The sequence below is a fragment of the Bemisia tabaci genome, chromosome 5 (genome assembly GCF_918797505.1).
Source record: "Bemisia tabaci chromosome 5, PGI_BMITA_v3".
NCBI lineage: Eukaryota > Metazoa > Arthropoda > Insecta > Hemiptera > Aleyrodidae > Bemisia > Bemisia tabaci.
Window position 1 is genome coordinate 43,623,464 of NC_092797.1, and position 17,165 is coordinate 43,640,628.

General features: G+C 40.4%; 1 protein-coding gene across 4 annotated transcripts in view; it reads left to right on the top strand.

Moving 5' to 3' along the window:
- Nucleotides 1–17,165, top strand: part of LOC109032266 (metabotropic glutamate receptor 2) — a 555,771-nt gene that overhangs the window by 197,789 nt on the left and 340,817 nt on the right. Inside the window, exons 1-2 of one of the 4 annotated variants that reach the window (XM_072300779.1) lie at nucleotides 851–969; nucleotides 2,645–4,384. The exons of 2 other annotated variants lie outside the window; for them this stretch is intronic. In XM_072300779.1, the coding sequence (XP_072156880.1) occupies nucleotides 3,874–4,384 (511 nt within the window). In that variant the 5' untranslated portion in view covers nucleotides 851–969; nucleotides 2,645–3,873. Of the gene's footprint in view, nucleotides 1–850; nucleotides 1,084–2,644; nucleotides 4,385–17,165 lie in introns of those variants that run through there. One more of the 4 variants, XM_072300778.1, reaches the window with a different exon arrangement.

Sequence of the window (17,165 nt, forward strand, 5' to 3'; positions counted from 1 at the left end):
ATGATTTTTCTGCCAATTTCTGAAGTGTGTTCATGTGTACTAAATGCAACCACGAAAGAATCCAAAAGATAGCATTTACGGCTGTCTTGCCTAACTTTAGCCAAAAATGAAATTGAAAAGCACCTTTTATAAAAAATTGAACTAAAATTCGTCGTATTTTAATCATCCAAACGATTTCTGAGAGTCTTCCGGATGATTGGTGACAATTTGACATAGAACGATAACTTCTTTCAATGAAATTTTCCGAGTCACGCGCCAGTGAGCCCATTTTCTCAAAACTTCATTTTTGCATTTACTGCACTCCCTTCGCTATCACGGCCGTATAAAGCACAATAGTCAGTAAAGCTTAACTGACAATTCTGGTAAAGATGAGCTAGCAACTTTGTCGCATTAAATAGTATAAAATATGCTAGCTGAGTATTTAGTTTTTTTCGAATTCCGTAGAGAACCGCTATACGTATGAAACAATTGCAAATCTAACCCCTAAGATTACAATATTGGCGAAATTTTCTCTTTGCCTTGTAAAATCGTACGTTTGCAATGGAATTTCCAGGTTTTCCGCCAGTGAGCCAATTTTCTCAAAACTTCATTTTTGCACTTACGGCTCTCCTCGCTATCACGGCACATTAGACGCGGAACTCGGCCGAAAAGCGCGGAAGTCCTTTTCGCGCCGTTTTTCGCACGTCCCCCGAATAGTTTCGGGAACTCGCCGGCCGCCCCCGTTCCCGCGAGATTCAATTACGGGGTCGGTGCAGCGGGGGCGGGAGTGGAGGGGGGGGGGGTTGGAGGGTGGCGAGGGAGCAGCTTGCGCCCTGACGTCTCCGGCTCGCAATTCGCCGCTCGGCGAGTCAGTCACATGGCGCTTCCCGCTGTAGCGTACCGCGTTTCTCGCTCCGCGACACTCGTGCTTTTGACGATACGCTCGCGCGAATGAATCGCCGCGCACTCGCGCCAGCCACTCGCAGCGTGGTCAGTGTTACTTCCCAGCCACGTTTTCCCGCCTTTTTTTCGATATTGGGGTGGTTGGCATACTTCTCGGGGTGGTTTCGAGGGCTACCTCTGGGTGGAATGACTAATTCGCAGGTGTCTGAAATTTTGTGAATTTCACGTTTAAAATGAAACTATGCCGAGATAGCTGAGCACGAAGATATTCTTGGGCTCTAAATATTGAACGATTGTAGGAGGAAATGTGACAAAATGTCTAATCTGTCCAAATATATGTGTTGAGAAATTCCGCCAGATGACGTCACAAAGTGGCTTATATTCTCACTTTAAAATCTATTTCTCTAAAATTTCCTGTTTTAGAAAAAAATATGATAAGAACTCAGCCCACCAAGTACTCTCAGATGAAGAAATAAAAATGTTTTGGTGCAAATTCACCATTAATGTCGTTTCCTAGACACATGAAATGAACAGTATCTCAACGTTGCATTTTCATGTCATTTTTCTTAATCATCAAAAGGCAACTTTTGAGCATTTTTAGCTGAAAATGTTACTGATTTGTCATCGATCACAAATGAAAATCAGTACAATTCTGTACAAATACTGATGTGCTAAGCAAAAACACCGAAACCCCATTCTAAATATTTTTAATTTTTTGCTGACAAAATGTTCTAACGCAAGATAAGACGGATGTTCATCCATCATACCTTCAAAATGACGCCAACACACCATGAAGAGCTCTAGATGAAAAACTATCAAAATTGGATTGGACATTAAATGTCATCAAAATCGTATAATAAATTCTATAATACGTTGGTGCTAGACTTTAAATGAAGTGAGAATATTTGGACGTTTAAGTTATGGTACAAACGTAGCATAAAATATTGCGTAATTTTTAAATATGATAGTTATTTTACACTTTTAATTTGAGAGAATTTGTTTAGAAACAAAAGTAGAAAAAAGAACAAAACATATTTTCTTCAGACAGTCGTATTCCCTGAAGAAAAATCTGAAACGTTTTTGGACCCTCGTTTTTAGCTTACTCTAAAGGTAGCCCACAATTTTTGTTTCAAAAAAAGTCGAAAGATTGTTGCAGTTTCATACTCATGAAATCAATTCACTCAGAGCAACTCCTAGTCATTCATAAAAACGTATTTTCCATCCCTTAAATTTCAGATTAATTCCTGTCATTTTGATAATTTCGCTCCTATATTGGAGACGGACCCTTCAGAGACTTAAACCATGAGAGTTTCGAACCGGATCGAGTTTAATTGAGATGCACCCAGTTGCACCGAGTCTCAATTCAGAAAAAGCGGTTGAAAGTTCAGTTCCCCTTTAAGACTTAGTGCTGAAGATAGAACTTGACTGTTATTTCTACATCTAACATCTTTTTTCGTAATTCCGAATTTTCCACAGGGAAAAAAATACCATCAGCTGAATTCAAAAACACTTTTAAATCACCTTTTTTCTTAAATGCGACTTGAGGCGTCTCTGTTAAACTCACTCCAAATGATGTTTTTGCTCAGTAGGTATCTGTTAATTGTCATTACTTCAAATGGAGAAGTATGTCGGAAAGGTAGAATATCATTCCATTCTGACTGAACCGAGAGGTATACCTCTGCCATGCCACAATATAATGGGAATACGGTTAAAATTTAAAGACTTAGTCGTGCGTGAAAAAAAACGATTCTCTTCTTTACAGATGAACTAAAACAGAAAACCGCCATCAACTATTGTGTGTCGCTGTGTGTTCGTGCGATAATCGAATTTCTTCCGCAAACAATCGTACCGAGAGTGATTTTTACATGAAGAGCGCTGATCGATTTCGGGTTTGAAACTATCGCATTATTGATGAATTCTTCGATTACGGCAACCGTCATCTTGTTTCCGGTAACTCAAAGTTGCTGAAATTTCATTGATCGCGTGTATCGAAAAGATGTTTCCATACGTAAAATAATTTTTTTTCCACCTTTTTCGTTAAATAACCGTCATATTCTGTTTTAAACGCATGAGATTCGTCCATTATTTATCCTCAGACACTCTCGTTACAAAAGCTTTCGTAAGCATTTTTTAAAAACTTTTATCTTAGAATCAGTTCGAACCTCGTAGTGATACGCATAAGGATGACCATTTAACATGGATGCTTCTGGTGAAATTCGACTGCTTCCCTCAACTCAAAGTCCGACTTGCAAATGAACATGCATTTAAGATGTGTTACAAGCGTACAATTCACACCCTCAACGTTTACAATCCGTGCGAAATATGGATCATTGCAGATCATTTCCGTCTCCTTAAACTTTGATTTGAGTATCAATTCGAGTCCCACTAACATGTCCGACTTGTGCTTATAAGATGCACTTTCAAAACATGAAATAAGCATTATTTCGACCTTCGCCATTTAAAATATTCGTGCATTGTTTGAAAAATGACTTGCTCAATACTTTCTTCTCTCGAAACTTTGAACTAAGCACCAACTCGAACTCTACATCGCAGTTCCGAAAATCTTCTGGATACTGTTCAAAGTATGAATCATTCGATATTTTCTCCTCCCGAAACTTTGATCTAAGCACCAATTCGATCTCCACATCGTAGTTTCGAAAATCTTCTGGATATTGTTCAAAGTATGAATCGTTCGACTTTTTCTGCTACCGAAACTTTGATCTAAGCACCGATTCGAACTCCCTATCGCAGTTCCGAAAATCTTCCGTGTTTTTTGAAGTATGAATCCTTCAATATTTTCTGCTCCCGGAACTTTGATCTAAGCACCGATTCGAACTCCGAAGCTCCAGAGGTACAAATGCGTCCCGCGAATAGCGCGTGAAGAGAAAAACCCCCAAAAGGGAGTCGAGGTCAAAGCGCGGTGGTCGTTTATCATGTCGTGAAGCCAGGGGGCCCGACGGCGGAGGGATGTCAAATTTAGATTGATTAAAGATGAGGCGGCCCGGAATCGTGCTGGGCATATTGGCCGTGTCGCTCCTGGTCGAGGCCGGCGTGACTCTCAGTGACGTCACGCTGGGGAAGAAACCGCCGGGCGTCAAATGCAGGGCCGTGAACAAGGTCCGCCACAAAAAACTCGAGAGGCAGTGCTCTTTCGACCCGGAGGCGCCGCGAAGCAAGCGGCGGAGACACATGGACTTGATCCAGAGCGAGAGCCTCGTCACGACCCGCGAGGACGCGGAGCTCCAGTGGCCGGTCAAGAAGGAGGCAGATGTCGGAGGGGATCTTATCCTCGGGGGGTTGATGATGGTGCACGAGAGGGAGGACTCCCGGACGTGTGGCCCGATCATGCCCCAAGGCGGGATCCAGGCCCTCGAGACGATGTTGTATACCCTGGATCATATCAACAAGGATGCGGCGTTCAGGATGTCCATCGGGGCGCATATACTCGATGATTGTGATAAAGATACGCACGGATTGGAGATGGCTCTGGATTTCATCAAAGGTAATACGTCTGTTGTAAAAGTCTATGTTCTGCCGTGCTAAGTAGAGTACCTATATTGAGAGAGTATGGCCACTGGTGTTACCACCTCTGATTGGCTCAGCCATCTTAGGCTGAATGGAGCCGTTAGGACCCAAAAATGGCGGACGCCATAAATTAATGTAATGCAAAATGACTCAAAATGTAGTTTTCTTCGCTTATCGTAACGAGAAATTTACCCAAATGCACTATTGCGACTTCTTTACATATTTTTAAGGCTAATAGTGTGCAATTTTTGAGAAAAATTTTCTTAGATGCAGTATAAGGTTGGCAGCAAGTGCGGTTGGTGAAAACCGTCAAAAGTTGGCAATGATCCCCCTCCCTTCCACAAAAACCAAAACAACGCACCGCCATTTTTGGATCCTAAGCCTCTCCATGGGGCCCAGTGGCCATACTCTCTCAATATAGGTACTCTAGTGCTGAGGCGAAACGCCGTATAGGCATTGCAATGTTGCCAGGTCTCCCACGATTAATTGGATTGCATTATTAGCAAAAAGGACTCAGCGCGATTATAGTGGTGTAAAAATGTTGCTTCTTCACAACTATCCAAAAAATCTCCCAGAATAGTAAATCATTGTGGCTTCCCACCGAAAACTGTCAATTTCAAAGGAAAATAGTTGTGTAAATTTTAATGTTGTACAATTGTACATGTATTAGGTATTTTTGAAAGAAAAGAAGAAGTTGCACGGTTTTTGAAACGATGTAATCGCGCTGGTTCCGTTTTGCTGAATGCCATCCAATTTTGCATTTTCAACGTAACTGTGAATGTTTTTTCTCGAAATTTTCATGCAGATAATTCAAGTAAAATTGAAGTGCTAGGTGTAGAAAGGGTATTTCTTGGCTACGATGTCTCAAAATCTCCGATAATGTTTCATCCATTTGGATTGAAGCAAATGTATGTGATTCGTTGACATTTTTACCGAAAGCTCTTCATGCTTGTACAATGCTGAAAATTTAGAATTTCAGGAAATTTACCCAATTGTTTTCTCTCTAAAACATAATTTAGAAGTGAATATCTTGAAACACCGCAGCCGAGAAATGTCCTTGCTGCACGCAACGCCTCAATTGCGAACAAAAATATCTGAAAAATTAAAATATTCACAAGTTTCCCAGAAAATCCAGTTTATGAAAGCAAATAATGCAACGTCTGAAGGCTCATGCGGCATTTTTCTTTAGCAAGGAAGTATTTAACTGTGTTTTTGGAACAGGGACAGCTGGAATCCTATAACCTAAATTTGTTTGTATAAGTTTGGAGATCAGACTTCGAATCCTCCCCAAAAACCATTTCGATGGTAAAACCACTAGACCACAAATTTTGTTTGTGGTGTTTAAAAATCTCCATTCCCATTTTATTACTTTCGAGGAACGCGAATCAATATCATACCTCGAAGTTTTCCTGGAGCTTTCTTCCCAGAGAGAAGAAAAATCGCGGGATTTTCCGAGAAGTGCCTTTCAGAAGTTTTCCGTTCAAAAAATAAAGTGCTACGGGAAGTCTGCAACGTTGCAAACCGGGACATGTGGTCTGGTAGTTTCATAGTCGATTTGGTGATTTGATGCAATTCAATGATCTAGAGGACCGAAACCAGAGGAATTGTTTGTTGCTTTCACGCAATGCTATGCAATAAAGGGTTTATGAAAAAATGACAAGACATTTGAATCAGTGAATTCCAAAACACACCAACTCGTTAACTCGAAACTGAGACATAAAACATGAGAGACGGTCAATTTTTATGAAAGTCATTGAAGCTAGCGCATCTGTCCCAACTTGGACCTTCAAAATGCCCTTAAGTGCTTGTATTTCGGCACCAAAAATCTCTTTCTTAGACTAATTTCTTCATTTACTGTTCGGTTTCGTATGTGTCTTCATTCAGTTCAGTTTTCCGAGTTGGTGTGTTTTTGTTCTTACTAATTTATTTGAGGCGTTGGGTGCAAAAAAGGCATTTCTAGGTTGCGATGTTTCAGAATCTCAACCCTTGATTTATATTTTAGATAGAAAACTGTGCCAGGATTTATCTGGGATTTTTCATTTAAATCATCGGGAAACTATGAAAAAGATTCGTCAAACCTTTTAACGAATTACATCCATTTGCTTGGATCATAATGGATGAAACTTTGGCTGATTGTGAGACTCTAAGGCACCGCAACTGAGGAATACCCGTTCTGCACCCAGCGCTTTATTTATGGCGAAAGAAACCGTGTGAAAATGGATTATCTCTAAGAGAACAATGTAGCACGCAAATCCAACCCACATAATTCCTTTTTTGTTTAATTTAATCTCGCAGACTTCCTTTCAGTATAAATACGTCATTTAGAAACTCTCTAAATTTTTAGGGCCTGCCTGGAAGGTAAAAAGAAGCTGTACAACGTTGCAAAGCTAGTTTCTCTTTTTTCAAAATAGTTTCTAAGATAGTTTACATGAAAGTTATTTTTGCTAATTTAGTGGCGGAATACACGCATTATTCGTGATACCGCCTATTTAAACTTGCGAGTTAGCGTTTTGCCTAACTCCTAAAATGAAGGCGAATTGTGCCCCAGGGCAGATTCCCATTAAAACTAACAATAAGTCCAGATGAAAATAATGAAGGGTCCTATAATCATGCAACCTCATTTGCAAATCTCTTGATTGAATACCTTTCCATTTTTCATTACATGAGAATAGCATTAATTTTTAAGTCTTAACCTAAAAGTTGTGCTTTTCTCTCAATCCTAGTTGATTGATATAAAAATATGCTTAAACAAAAAACAGACTCGTAGGAAGGGCCGATAATTATAACCTCATCCCCCCCTTTTTTTTTTACTATACTTCAAATGGAGCCTCACCCCCCTCAGTCCCTACTACACAACTAGCCCCAGGCACCCGTTGTTTGAGCCCGTTAAACTCATTGTCAGGCTGGAATCGGACCCGGGACCTCCTGACTATAGAGCCAGCGCCACAACTCTATACTAAGCTGAATCTATGTTACAAATACATAAAGTCGCTTTCACAGCGCTGCCTCGAACTATGTTTCATGCCAAGACAAAATTCGGTGCCAGGAGCCATTAAAAAGAATCCGGATCATAAAATGTGGCCATTCTCGAAACAAATTTTATTCCTCCCTCGAAGACACACGATATTATTGGTGCTCTCTACGAAGATAAAAGTAAATTGATGTAAAATCTTATTCGATTTCCATCATATGTGAACGGGAAAGCAGGTGGATCCCCGCGCGAAGACAATATCCATTTAGTTCAACTCGGTCATTCAAATACTAGGTCATTTCAATAAGTATTTCCGTGTTATCTCAAGGCCTAGGGTTAACACTCATGGCTTCATTCAGTATCCAGGGGCAATGCTGCTGTGCTAAGGAAGAACACCATATGGGCACTCAGTCGTTGCCATATTTCCTTCAGTAACAAACGAATTCACTAGAAAAATTCTTAATATTTTTCTCTCAATTTTTCTGACAGTTTTGTTCCTAATTCAATCTAAAATAACTAAAAATGTCAAGAAAAAATACGCATAACTTTCTTCAAAAATGCATGTTTTACTCGGGGAAATTTGGCAGTTTCCGAATGTTCATATGGCGTTTTTCCTTGAGCACGGTAAAATGTCACTCGTGTTTTTTCCGTCACAGATTTGACTTCGTAAAGCTCTCTCAACGAGAAAAAATCCCCCGAAAACGTATAAGACACCGCCGTTTTATCGCACAGCAGAGGGAATCAATGCAAAGGGGAATACGATGGGAAACCGAAATCTCTGAAGCGTTTTGATTTCCAATAAAACACGTTTAAATGTCCGCCCATATACATTTTAAAAGAAGGAACGGCATGGCGAGCCCACGCGGATCCGGAATGGGTGAAGGCCGTAACATTTTATCGCCACCAAAACGTGCCCTAAAAGTTTTCCCTTTTGTTTGCAAATATACTTTGTAAAATACACAGTGGGCTCAGCCGCGGTGTAATTGGAATATCCAATGAAGAGGACCATTCGTTTTTACCACGCACGCGGGTATAGTTAAAAGTGAATAAATAATGCGATATTAAATCAGTTTTGTTTGGAGGATCGGCTTGGGTCTTTTAATTCAAGTTTAGACCCATAGACCCAAAATTCTTGTTTATTTCATTAACTTCAGTGCTGAAAAGTTGAAGTAGATTCTGCCGAAATTACACTGACCGAGTGTTTATGGATAGACATTCGCGCATGTTTGCCATATTTTTCCCCCTTTTTTCAGAATAATTATAGAAATTAGAGAATTTAGGAAAACTTGGTAGTCATCATCGGCTTTGATAGCTTTAAAAATGCAAAAAATGCTTGTGCATCTATAACGAGAAACTGTTGCGAAATTACCATAAATGGTAGAAAATACCCATTTTCCCGATAAAAATTGGCTTTTTTAGAAAACTGCTAGGTGATAGAAGACAAAACGGGGGCAACTTTCGAACCTGGGGCGTCAAAATACAGAAGGATCACGTTACCTCGACTCAAGGACGTTCTTGAAACTTTTTTTTTTTGAACTGTCATTAAAAGTAAATAGTAGAAAATACTCTTTTCTCTCATATTACCACTTAGACAAAAGGGGAAACGCCGTTTGAGCAAGTAGACGCTGCCAAATTTCATCTCAGAAGATATTTTTTTCTGGAAAGTCATGAATATTTTTCTCGAAATGCTTGAATACTCTGCCGTGCGAAGGAATAATGCCCTATGAACATTCGAGAGTTGCCAAATTTTCTCCCATAACGTATTTATTTGTAGGAGAGTTATGAAGATTTTTCTCGGATATTTCAGAAAATTGAGATCTGATTGCGATTGAAATTCTCTGGAAAATTGAAAGAAAAAAATATTCATAGATTTGGCAATTCTCTGAAGGTTCATGCGGCGTTTTTCTCTAGCATGGCAGTACTGTTGCTAAATAAAACTCGTCGCAGGGTTGGAAAGAAAAAAATTACTTGTTTTCCAGGAGATTCATGCTCTATAAAAAGAAACTTGGCAACATCCTAAAGCTCATGAGCCCAAATTAGGAGGAAGTCAGGCAACACCTAATATGGTCGGAATACCTCTGGTTATTGTCGTCCAATTCACGATCAAAAACTCCCCGGAATCGCTCATTGTCATTTGAACAGTATCCAATGCTTTTTTATGCAATCCTTTTAATCCAAAGCAAAGAGGGAATATTCGCAGCTCTCAGTTTGGCAGACGCTCAGTCAAAAATACTCACGACGCCTTGGGCGTTGCGAAAGATTAAAAGTCGTTTTTATTCGGTCAAGTAAATTTAATTTCAGCTCTGTTAATAACTTTCACCTGACGGCAATTTTTCCTAGAACTTAATCCTACAACAAAAGTTATAAGAGCGCAAACTTGAATGCACAAGAAATTAAATCATTATGAACTACGAGCCGAAGTGAGAATGAAGGAAGCTGAGGAGCCAAAGTTGCCAGATTGTGCGTTAAAATGTAGGTACTGTATATAAATTCGAATGGAGAAATGTGTTGATTTTCAGCAGTTTTTGGCGACAATGCAAGGAGCCCTGAGGGGAGAAAAAGAGGCGAGGTGAAATTAGCGAGACTTATCACGATAGGGAAACAACGCCGCAGCGGAATTTGAAGAATTATGATTAAATGAACGAAAAAATAGCTGAGCAAGGAAAGGCGGCGGAACGCAATTTGCATCCATTTTATGCATATTAAAATTCCACATTTATCCACACCTTGAGATTGCATCCATTCCTCGCTTAAAATGAGCGAGAATTGAGGAGCGCAAATGGACGAAACTCACAGAATTCTAAAGAATATGAAAATGAAAATACCATTAATCTATTAAGCCTCAGTGGCCGGAACATTGGAAATATTCCAATATAATTATTTTAATAACCGCAAGCAAGGCAATAAATACTGAGTGCATTAATCAGTGGTGTGGCGTGAATGATCGATTATCGATATTTCCCCATGAAGCTATTGTGAAGAATCGACTATTAAGGTGTTCCTTGCGAACATCTTGTTTATCGATCCTTTTCCACAGGTTTAAATGACAAATCAATCGATGTATCGCAAAACATGCCACACCTCTAGCACTCAATAAATAGAGCCAAAAATTAAAAAATATGAGCTGCACTGGAAAAAAAACACATTGGATCTAGAGTTCAGACTCTTAAAAACATCCACAAGAAAAAATACTCTTGATTCAATCGGATTTTTGCTTCGATCAAGAACCAAGCCTGTTAATTTGAGCGGATTTCCTTTTGATGTAAGCAAAAATCTGATTGAACCAAGAGTATTTTTTCTTGTCGGTGTTTTCAAGAGTCTTGACTCTAGATCCAATGTGTTTTTTTCTCCAGTGTGGTATTTTTTCATAAAGATGGTGGCTCAATTTTGGAAGGCCACCGGCACAATATGACGGAAAAAGATAGACTGCAAGATTTCTACTTGTTGTGATAAGATCAGTCTCTCTACTAAAAAAGAAAAAAAATCTTGCTCCGGCCTATATTCGTTACTCTCGTTCAGAAATACTCTCAGCTCGACGTTGATCGATCATCCAACCTCTGACGTCTTATTCTCGGCACGTAATTTGGTAAAACTGGATAAATAACAGAGAATCGAAGAATAAAGACTAATACAGCAATTTTCCTCTGCTTACAGCCTCTCTTATATATTGGCATCACGATCTCAGGTCAATCGCTCCGAAAATCTTACATTTACTTCGTTTAAAAATGATACTCACGCGTGAAGTTAATTTGTACCCCAATAAACTGATAGAGATAAGTCGATCTCGAAAATGTCTTGGCCCATGTTAACCGGGGTTATTCGGTTTGTAAGGCCAGAGTTGTCTCAAGACCCGTTCTGCTGAGTTAAGGGAAAACTCCATATAAGCAATCTAACCTCGTCTTTACTACATTAAAAAATAAATTGTCCGGAAAACTTGAGATTTTTTTTGGTGAGGAATGTTGTGGAACTGATCCAAGCCGTAGAGGATCCTCGTCCATCGCGTTTCATTGCATGGATAGGACCCCACCCATTTTTGGATAACTTACTTGGTTAAAAAAACAAGAGGCAACACTGTCTCAGAGCAAGGTGTTGCTGATTGCTAAGCCAAGATGCAACTATGCATGCTCAATGGATGTCCCTGTTGCATACCTGAAAATTGAAGGCGTTTTGAATTTCCTCAACCATCGCTAATAGAGATATTAGCGAGAATCTAGATATACAGCCGAAAAACTACGAAAGTTGCAGAGTGCCTTGAAGTTTTGTATTTAATACATTTACAAATCATCCCGATTCGACCATGTCACGTCCTACTTTTAAAAGTTGAAATGCCTGAAGTTAGCTGTGAGACTAGAATTCATGACTGTTGTAACCACGGCGAAAATTATGCTCACAAATTAGCCTCCGAAACTGAATGCTATATGTACGTCCACCAGACAAGTGGGTTTGCCTCCCGTAGCATTCAATGTTCCTCTTCATAGAACTACTATTTTTAACAGGTCAAGTCTAGTTTCTTCAATTATAATCATTAATTGTTTACGTAATTAATGCAGGAAGGAGGCTAATTTAGGTTTTTTTCAGGTGAGATGTAAAATTATTTTGGTTGAGTAGATATGAAGATTAATTAATTCATTTTAATCATTTATCATCGATTCAGTAATCTTTTCAATATTTTTTCTAAAAATGTCATAATAGGTTCAGTCTCTTAAGTTCAAGTTTCTCGTGTTTCGTAAATCTTGTTACATGCTGTTTGTTGTATTGCACATGTTATTCTGGCAACAAGGAAGACAGGACCAGTTGGTCGTATTGTTGCCAGCCTGAGTAAAAATACATACATCTAAATCTTAAATGCCCGACGCTCTAAAAAAGGCAAAGAGCCGCTTGAAAATAATTCGTTAGTCCAAGGTTGCTGATATAATGTCTGTCGTATCCATTATTTTACATAAATTTAAATGAAAGAGCTAGTGTTAACAACTTTCAAAAGTCATCACTGGACGCCGCTAGCCCCTTGTGACCCATTTTAACAGGACTTGTTGCGGGTTCTGTCAAAACAAACGTGACACAAAACCCTCCCCGCCCACTTTTCTATTGGTTTGAAGGGGTCGACCCCAAGCCCCAAGCTCGATAGATAAAGCTTCCAAATTCATCCAAAACTCCACAAAGAGCTTGATGCAAAAACGGTTTTTTTCGCCCCCCTCAGGAAGTTCTTCAGACTTTGTCTATTGATTACTCATACTTGAGCGCTTCTTTTCCCAAATTTTCAGACCCCCAAAAAATTTTGGGGGGGAGCTAGGGGGGGTGGAAGTCAACACCTGTGAACCTCGATATCTCTTGAACGAAGAAAGATATCGAGGTCCGGTTTGGACGAAAAATCGTCTAAAATTGCATACTTTACACGGAAAAAACGGGTTTAGGGTTGGGACCTACACGTTAGTGCTGGACACTAACGAGGGTTAGGTCAATTGGAGCCACCAAGTCAGAGTAGTGCTGGGCACTAAACAGTTCGAGGCCGGGTCACTAAGGAAATAATAGTGTCCAACCCTTCAGTGATTTTGGCGAGTGTAAAATATGGAAAGTCTCTGCGTGGGATCGAGCCTGGGTTGCGCTGATGGTAGACTAGCGCTTTACCACCAGGCTATAGCGGCTTTCTAAGGATGTGGGCGAATTTACACCTGTTAGGCGCAACTGCGTCTCGCGGCATCTGATTGGCACTACTGGTGTTCAGTGCCGACCTCTACTGCCTTCCTGTGTTGAGCTGTACAGCGCTTAGACGCCAGCCCTCAACTGCTCCCCACTAAACGGCCAGTAGTGCTCAACACTAATCTTGTTTTTTCCGTGTAAGATTCTAAAGGTCGAAATCCCGATTTCACATTTTTAAGTCAACATATGTGCTTTTTTCCAGTTTTTAGGTCTAGAAAATTTCTTTTAAACGAAAATTTTTCAAAGATCTCAATTTTTTTTTTTTGAACCAAAACCAGTTTTTTAAATTGTTCGTCTTTTTCCGCATCCAACGAGTGGTCCAATAAGCTGGGGAACCAAACGGTTCCGGAGTTATGATCGATTGAAGTTTCCGCTCAACGCGCGCCGACCAATTTTCGCGCGCAAAAAAGTCGGATTTGACTGTTATTAGATCAGATTGAATGTTCAAACTGAGCAAAATGCTTTATTACGGACTTTTGAGGGTCGCTGAGTTCAGAAATTACAGATACTTCCAAAAATTTCACGTTTTTAAAATTGCAGCTTCGGACAGGACCTCTAAAATAGCGCTGCGGAGCTGTAATTTTAAGAACGTAAATTATTTGGAAGTATCTGTAATTTCTGAACTCAGCGACCCTCAAAAGTCCGTAATAAAGCATTTTGCTTAGTTTGAACATTCAATCTGATCTAATAACAGTCAAATCCGACTTTTTTGCGCGCGAAAATCGGTCGGCGCGCGTTGAGCGGAAACTTCAATCGATCATAACTCCGGAACCGTTTGGTTCCCCAGCTTATTGGACCACTCGTTGGATGCGGAAAAAGACGAACAATTTTAAAAACTGGTTTTGGTTCAAAAAAAAAAAAATTGAGATCTTTGAAAAATTTTCGTTTAAAAGAAATTTTCTAGACCTAAAAACTGGAAGAAAGCACATATGTTGACTTAAAAATGTGAAATCGGGATTTCGACCTTTAGAATCTTAAAGTATGCAATTTTAGACGATTTTTCGTCCAAACCGGACCTCGATATCTTTCTTCGTTCAAGAGATATCGAGGTTCACAGGTGTTGACTTCCACCCCCCCTAGCTCCCCCCCAAAATTTTTTGGGGGTCTGAAAATTTGGGAAAAGAAGCGCTCAAGTATGAGTAATCAATAGACAAAGTCTGAAGAACTTTCAGAGGGGGGCGAAAAAAGCCGTTTTTGCATCAAGCTCTTTGATGATTATTAAAGCAGCAATCTTTCAAAACCTGGGATTTATGTTACAGCATTTGAACTCTAATTTACTCCAAATTACGTATCAATTTTCCCTCAGTTGCTATGGACTTTGACTCAATCTACGGATTTAATTTATAGTCAATATTGGAACGTAATATTGTTTGCTTCTTTTAACACTGCACCCAACGTGTGGGAGCGGAGGAGGGTTAGTCCATTATAACCCACACTCCATGAAAGATAATCGCTCCGAATCCGGTCGAGATCAAAGCGAAAAATTTGTCTGAAACGGAAGCTGTTCAGATTAAGCACACAGGATTCCTTTCACCTTCTCCTGCGGTTTTGATGAGAAAAAAGCTGAACAAGTTGAACCGACATTCTTTACGTCTCCTGGTTTCACGTGAATGGGGGAAACAAGAAAAGGAACGGAAAACGGAAGGAAATGGGAGATCATTCAGAGACGCCTTAGTTTATTACCGAACGGATGTTCTCCAGACGTTACAAAAGGAGCTTTCTCATTTTCATCGACGGGTTGAGGCTGTAAGCAGCGCGAAGCAGCCATCACCACGCCGAGAGACAATACGGCGAGGAATTGTGAAGTTTGCATGTGAAAAAGAGAGTGTTTCGAAGACAAAGAAAAATATGTAGAGAAGAGGGAAGGCATAGCTAGATTTAGTCCCTAAAAATCTGAAAGATGCCCCTCTGTCCCTCGCTCTCGGCTCAACGTGGCAGCAGTAGCTTACACTCTCCGAGGGATAGGTGGTGTGAAAGAGGTGTAAAACAAAGTACTTCTCCGGGGGAAATGGACGGGGCCCCCACCCGCATGAAAAATTCAAACGCAAATGTTTGGCGCCCGTTGCGTGAGTAAATACGGCAATGGAGCGTTTCACTCGAAATAACACTCATGTCGAGGAAAGCGTCGCTTGAACTTTTGGGTCCGTCGTCACTTCCCTTAATTCTTAAATCTGCATCGCGATGTACTCCCTGCTGTTCGCTCTTGCGGTCGACATTTGTAGTAAATTAAAGCAGGTCCCTAATAGAGGTGTGCAGTTGAATGTAAAAAAACCGCATTTTTCGCCAAACTCGGTCCGCAGACCCATTTTAAGCCATTCTAAGACCGAGAAGAAACCGAACATGCCCAAATCTTCACCGGAAAAAAGAGGTGCTGTGGTAACATCCTAGATATTAAAAAAATGTGCGACAACTCTTGGATGTTGTCATTACCACTCTGGCTGTTAAAGTAACATCCTAGGATGTTACTTTTACATCCTATCATGCTTTGTTAACTACCAGAGTGTTAATAGCAACATCCAAGAGTTTTCGCACATTTTTCTAACAACCGTAACATCCGGGATGTTACTACAGCATCTTTTTTTTTTCGGTGTTCATAAAGATCTTGAAACTACAGAAATGCGTATCTCAGTTTGCAGCGCTGCAGACTTTCTGTCATTCTACACTGTCTAAGTGGAAAACTACCAAACGCCAATTATCTTAAAACTTCGATGATTTTTTTTCTCTGTGTGATGAATATTATGTGAAAATTTTAAGTTGTAATGTTGGTTGGGTCTCCTTTTAAAAAATAAAATATGAGCGGAAATTTTGAAACACTGCAACCGAGGTACGCATTTTTGCAGTTTCACCGTCAAAACATTCCGTAAAATATGAACCTCCAACGAGCCAAAAACTGTAGGGTTGGGGCAATTGAGAGTAGGTACAAAAACGGCCTATCCTGCCGTGCTAAGGAAAAACGCCGTATGAAGATTCGATAGTTGCCAAATTTCCCCAGATGAATCATGTATGATTTAGGAAAACTACTCATATTTTTTCTTGAAATTTTCAGGTATTTTAGATCAAATTGCGAAAAAAATCGTCTGAAAAATTAGAAGCAAAGCATCCAAAAAATGTCCAGTAAAGATTGGTTTTTGTTGAGGGGAATCTGGTATAACGCCTGAAGGTTCATACGACGTTCTTCCTTAGCACGCCAGATACCCCTCCTTCGAGCAAGCCTATCAAATGGACGTATTACTGCCAAACAAAACTATGTGCATTATGACGTGAGCCATGTCAAGAATATATTCTTATGGGTTTCAGGGCTCATGTTTTAATGCACATAGTTCCGTTTGGCAGAAATACGTCCAAATATCGAGGGACGAGTTCGGTGGTCGACCATCGATTCGCGCTTCCGGGCTATTGATCCCTGAAATCCGTGCTTTGAAGCCGCGGCGGCACAAATCCAGGATCGTGCTCCTGGGTGCTATGGCATGGGCGCGGGCGTGATAGGGGCCGAGATTGGAGGCTACTCATGGGCGCCGCGACACGTGCAGTGCCCGCCGTCGGCAGCGGAGACGCTCGGATAATTGAATTTGTGCGCGGAAAAACAAAGGGCGACGCCGGGGGTGGTATCCGTACACTGGTCGTCTTTGATTAAGTAGGCCCCCCTTATCCCATTGTTTCCCGGATTCCGAGCTCCTTGATTGTTACGAAACTTCGCCTCGGAAATTCAGCGTAAAAAGAGCATGCACCCGGTTTTGTCTTATTTCAACGCTGCCGTACTGAGGAGAAACGCCGTATGAACCTTCAGGCGTTGCCAAATTGCCTTCAATAAAATGCGACTTTCCTGGAAAACCTGCGGAAATTTCCCTCTCAATTTTTCACAGATTTTATACGCAATTCAATCTAGAGTACATTCATAGACAGAGTATGGCCATTTCTGTGCCGGTTTTTCATTGGCCACGAGAAAAGAGGCTGACACGATGTATTCTTATGTCCGTGAATAAACAAACAAGATGGCTGTTATCAGCAAGCAAGTTTGAGGTTATGCACATCTTACATCCTCCTATGATAAAGGCGAAAGGAGATTTAATAGTGTTTTCATGTGCTTTTC